This window comes from Sinocyclocheilus anshuiensis, unplaced genomic scaffold, assembly GCF_001515605.1.
Source record: "Sinocyclocheilus anshuiensis isolate Anshui unplaced genomic scaffold, SAMN03320099.WGS_v1.1 scaffold363, whole genome shotgun sequence".
In the NCBI taxonomy this organism is placed as follows: domain Eukaryota; kingdom Metazoa; phylum Chordata; class Actinopteri; order Cypriniformes; family Cyprinidae; genus Sinocyclocheilus; species Sinocyclocheilus anshuiensis.
Window position 1 is genome coordinate 406,204 of NW_015552568.1, and position 6,120 is coordinate 412,323.

At 35.7% G+C, this 6,120-nt stretch overlaps 1 protein-coding gene across 2 annotated transcripts in view; it reads left to right on the plus strand.

Annotated features, from left to right (window-relative positions):
- The window catches only part of fibcd1a (fibrinogen C domain containing 1a), a 121,864-nt gene that overhangs the window by 105,229 nt on the left and 10,515 nt on the right, over positions 1-6,120 (plus strand). For both annotated transcript variants that reach the window (XM_016455720.1, XM_016455721.1), the window contains one exon: positions 5,240-5,419. In XM_016455720.1, the coding sequence (XP_016311206.1) occupies positions 5,240-5,419 (180 nt within the window). The remainder of the gene's footprint in view (positions 1-5,239; positions 5,420-6,120) is intronic.

Sequence of the window (6,120 nt, forward strand, 5' to 3'; positions counted from 1 at the left end):
TTCACCCCCCCTCATTTTTTTTTTTTTTTTTTTTTTTTTTTTTTTTTTTTCACATTTTATGTTGCTGCCTTATGCTAAACTAACAGCAAAAAAGAATTGCCTATAGAGCTCAGAAACAGGTTTGCATCAAGCCACACATCTGGGGAAGAGTTCAGAAAAAAATTCTGCTTCATTGAAGGGTCACAGAAGCATGTAGTCTCTATTACCCTTAATGGACGAAGTTTGAAACAACCAGGACTCTTCCTAGAGCTGGCCTCCTGGCCAAACTGAGCAATTGATTGAGAAGGGCTTTGGTTAGTGTGGTGACCAAGAACCTGATGGTCACACTACTTGAGCTCCATGATCATATGTGGAGATAGGAGAAATCTACAGAAGGACAAACATCACTGCAACACTCCACCGAATGCACCAAAATATAGAGATAGCCTTAATGAAAACCCAGTTCAGAGCATTCAGAACCTCAGACTGGGCGGAAGGTTCACCTTCCAACAGGACAATGACCGTAAGCACACAGCAAGAGTGGCTTATAGACAACTCTGTGAATGTCCTTGATGGCCCAGCCAGAGCCTGGGATTGAACCCAGCCAAATATTTCTGGAGAAACCTGAAAATGTGCATCTGCCCCCATCCAAGCTGACAGAGCTTGAGAGGTGAAGAGATGAGGAGAAGGATGGCAGATAATTGCCAAATGCTGATGTGCAAAGCTTGTCGCATCATACCCAAAAAGACTTGAGGCTGTTAAGGTTCTTCAGCTAAATATTTAGTTAAGGGTATGAATACTTATGCAATGTACTTATTTCAGTTTTTTATTTTTAATAAATTTACGAAGTTGTGACAATTCTGTTTTTGCTTTGTCATTATGGTGTATGGAGTGTAGATTGATGTGGGGGAAAAAGTAATTTAAAGCAGTTTAACTTAAGGCAGCAACATAACAAAATGTGAAAGGCACTGTATATATATATATATATATAGATTACTACTGGGTAGATTACTTACAAATTGTAGTCTGTTACTAATTCCAAAATACATGACAAAAATTGTAGTTAGTAACATAATCCATTACATTACACATTTTAGGTAATATAATCAGACTACTTTTTGATTACTTTTAACCTAACTCATTTATTACATTGATTTAAATAGGATAATATTGCACCATATTGATATTAAAATTCAAAGAAAAAAATATGTTCCATTCGTGGTTATTAACAACGTAAAGTGAATTAAGCATTACGTTATTTCAAGGTTTCCCAAACTCGGGTTCTAATATATATTTAATTAATTTTGTATAATATGTATATATGTATATAATCATGCATGCATATATATTTTGTAACAGTGTATTTTCATAGTATATATATATATTTCATAGTATATATAAATCTCAGTGGTTGCCATAAAACAGGTCACGCTGCAAGCTTGTTGGGAAAAAACAGTGGGTTTATCAAACTATAATCTGTTCCTGATCATATCATGCATCAAGAAGATGGGTCTCATATCAGGTTATCTGGAGCCGTTTGAAGCCCCGACCAGGTGAAGATAATCATACGCACATTAGTTTTTACATGAAGAACAGCACAGCCAGCCTTCTGTCTTTAACACGACTGTTCAGATATATCGCACCTCTGTGTAACATTTCTGAGTCCCTGGGTCGAAACAGAAATGACCTTCGAGTGCAAATGGCCTATCCATTTAGTCAGTGCTGAGACCATTAGAAGGGTGTTGGTGCTTAATAGAGCCTGATGTTGCGCTCGGCTGCCGCTGGAACGGCACCACACCAGTCCCGCTCCATTCACAGCCATCATAACCATCTCTGTCATTATGCCAATATCATTTGAACAAATGTTAGTCTATTCTGCAGGACTGGAGGCAGGCAGATAGACTACTGCTTCTCACCCGGGCTATCTTATAACTTTAGATTCTCAGACCGAAAGAGGACCGAACTGACAGACCCGTGTACCGTTACACCCCTAATATATATATATATATATATATATATATATATATATGTATGTATGTATATATATAGCTACGGACAAAAGCATTGGGACACACCTCTTGTATAAAATCAAGCATCTAGCCATGCAGTCTGCATTTACAAACATTAGTGGGGAAAAAAATGGATCGAAGAAGAGTTCAGTGAGTCTGAAGAGTTCAATAAATTCAGACATGCTACTGTGATAGGATGCCGCCTTTGCAATAAGTCAGTTTGTGAAACTTCGTCCCTGCTAGATATTCCACAGTCAATTGTAAGTGGAAGCATTTAGATACAGCAGCAACTCAGTCATGAAGCAAAAGACCAATGCTCTGCTGATTCTATTGCTGAGATTTCCAAACTTCCACTGGCATTAATACAGTATCGACACAAAACTGTGCAGCAAGAGCTTCATGAAATGGATTTCAGTTGCATGCAACCCTTAAATCACCAAGTACAACGCCAGGCATTGGATGGCGTAGTGTAAAGCATGCCGCCACTGGACTCTGGAGCAGTGGAAACCTGTTCTGTGGGGTGATGAATCACGCTTCTATGTTTGGCTTCTGTGTAAAGACAAGTTTGGATGAGTTTGGTGTGAATAAACTTGACTGACTCACTCAGAGCCCTGACTTTAACTCCATCAAACACCTTTGGGATAAACTGGAATGAAGATTGCTAGTCAGACCTCACAAATGCTCATAGAAACACTTCAAAATCTTGTGGAAAGTCTTCCCAGAACAATGGAAGCTGTTATAGCAATATGCAAAGGGGAGACCAAATTCATATTGAAGTATATGTATTTGAAATGCAATGTCATACAAGTACCTGTTGGTGTAATCTGTTGGTCAGGTTTCCCAATAGGTTTTTCCGTATGGTGCATATATATATATATATATGTATAAGTCTAAGTTGAAGTACTAAAATAACTGAAACTAAAATTGAAATAAAAATAAATGAAAGCTGATATAATAATAAAATATATATTTTTAAAAAATATAAATGTGTGAAAGTTTAAACTAAAATTAAAATGAAAACTGAAAAGATAATTTAAAATATTAATGAATATTATACATAAAAATACTAAAGCAACGTGCATAACTAATATTTGCATAAATGTTCATAATAATAATAAATGCACCATTTTTTAAATGTTTTTAATTATTTATAGTCTACCATTAATTTTTAATACACTTATTAAATACACTTTAATAAACTTACTTTATTTTAAATTTATTTAAATTTATTTTGTTTTGTTTTATTTTTATTTTTATTTTTTTTTTTTTATTAATTACTGGTCTTCATCATGAATTCCTCTTTTAAAGCATAACAGCAACTTTTCATTGTCTAATCAATTCCTGATTGATAAAATCAAGTCCTACGAATGTTTCATTCTGAAATTCTGCAGTTTATGCAAATGAAATGGGTTTTGAATGGCTTCACGTGGACTTTAAAACAATATCTCAGTGTCAGTGCTAATGTTAATAATTGTTATAACCCATAGCCCTTTTTTTTCAGGAGATATCTAATGGCTGTTGAACATCTGTTAGGCACAGTATGATGCTTTTTAAGCAACACATTCTGTTTAGCAAATATGGCCACATGCAGCTAAAGTTTATTCACCTAACACCCTACCCAAACATGCGCTGCGGTTCACAACAGCTGAAGACCAGCAGCAAGCTACGATTAGACCTAGCAAAACTCTGCTGTATTGATTTTCTGTCCTGGGGGTGCAACGCACATGCCAGCGAATGGGCTACAAAGGGAATTCATATGTAGGCAAGCACATTAGTTTCCTGTCAAGCGCCTCTCCTCCTCTCTCTGAAAACTGGGTGGAATATTAAGAGCAGAACTTACTAGAATCTGGGTCTCCCGTTGAGATATTGATCCCAGGAAGTAGACCAGAGTCCTTCAAGCCCGTCTAAGCTAAGAAAGAGACGTTATGTCTTTAGCAGGCTCGCCCCACGGAGAGAGAAGTTGTGCACCTTGTGCTTTAAGAAGCACACTGTTGCACTGGTTCCCATAAAACTTTGATATGAATGTTGTTGTGGAATCTTAAAGTTCACTGCTAGTTCTTTTCATGTTAGACAAAGAAGTTTGAAAACAAAAGACCAATCGCAGGTGTTAGATAATAAATTTAAAGTACAAATTTGAGGGAAAAATTCTGATTGGCTGATGGTTTCACTATTATCAAGACTATTCTGAGTTGTAAAGGCAACAGACAGGGAAAATATATAAGGACAAATAAGTCAATTTCACACTTTTAAGAGCCCTCAACACTACAAGAAGAGTCTGTAAAAAAAAAAGGCCCAGTGTTAAAGGGGTCATATGATGCATATTAAAGTTTTCCTTTCTCTTTGGAGTGTTACAAGCTGTTCGTGACTAGATAATATCCTTAAAGTTGCAAAGACTAAAGACTTGTCCACGCCCTCCTAAAACGCCTCGTTCAAACACGCCCCCACAATATGACCCCTTTAATATGCAGAAATTGTATTGTACCGATATTTCAGCATATTATTGCTTTTTCACAGGTGTTTTTCCCATATTATGGATTACACATTGAATTGTGTGTTTTAGATTTATAGAAAATGTCTGTAAATTTAACAGGGAGAAAGTTACCAGTACCCTTTCTGTTTTTGTACTGATTTCTTTTCAAATTGAAAAACAAATTGGTAAACTTGTATAACATAAAGAAAAAATAAAATAAAAATGAAATAAAATAAAATAAAATATTTGTGTTGGGAAAAGGGGTGTGCTAATTTTTTTCCACAGAACATAATTGAACACACACACACACACATCCATCATTACTGTCTAAATAAAATTTCTAGTATTAATATGCCCACATATATTAAAAAGGCAAATGTCTCATGGGGTGTACTTGCAAACTGATAGTAACTCATATTTGCATAAATGTTCATAATAATAAATGCACAATTTATAATGTTTTAAAAAATATTTATAGTCTACAGTTAATTTTTAATACACTTTATTATTTCATTTCATTTTATTTTTAGGAAAGTTCCTATGCAAAACTTGCCATGGGCGTTCTGAGTGGTTGCAAATGTGTAGCTATGTGATTGCTAAAGTGTTTTGACTGTTTTTTAGCATGTTGTTAGCACGCCTCTCCTCAACAAGTCACATGATTTGAGGTTTCATTAATGTCTAGCAGAAGCTGGTTACCCAAACACTCTTTCAGCCTTCTGTATATTCAAATAAATCTCATCTGCACATTTTTCCATTAACTTCATCTAAATCTCTTTTTCAGGCATGAAACGAATCCATGCACTTACCATTCAAGCCAACTACGAGCTGAGGATTGACATGGAGGACTTCGAGAACAGTACCTCCTTTGCGAAGTATGGCTCTTTTGGAGTGGGTTTGTTCTCCGTTGACCCCGATGAGGATGGCTACCCACTGAGCGTTGCGGACTACTCCGGCACAGCAGGTATGCTACACACATTATTCTGCTTTTTACTAAGAGTTCCTGTGCTTACCTTCATTGTGGAGCCAGAAACTATTACATTTATTACAAAGGCAGAGGTCTCGAAGAAAGCCATAGGTCATAGTGTCCTGCTTTTAAAGCTCTGTATTTTTAAGACATCCTGCACATCAGCAGTTTAGTCGTAGACCTGCATTGATGTCTGGAGCCAAAGTTCATGTCAGGTTTAATGGGGAGCCTCAGGTAAACGCCGGTAAAAGCTCTTCGGCTGATATGTGGTCTCGTCTAGACAGACTTTTGACAGATTGTTCTGGCCAAGAACGCCCACTTTAGACCATAAGAGACAATTTAACTGGCATTTATTGTGTCCAGTTTCATTACAAAAATGCTTTTTTTCCCTTTTAGGGACATAAATCTGAAATATCAGCAGTCTCGGTAAAACAAAAGAAAAATGAACATACAAAAGTAACAAAATTACAAATTTATGATCAAAATTAATTTCTGAGTATAAGAAATATGTATTGGTTATTTCACTGGCAAACAAACAAACGAAAAAACAAGCAAAAAAAAAAAAACAGTAAAAGTTTTTTATTATTTATTATTCTGTGGAACCCAAAGGGAGATATTTGACAGAAGTGTTGGATATCGATACGATGAAAATAATGAAAATACAGATGAAAATAATAATAATAATTATATATAATATA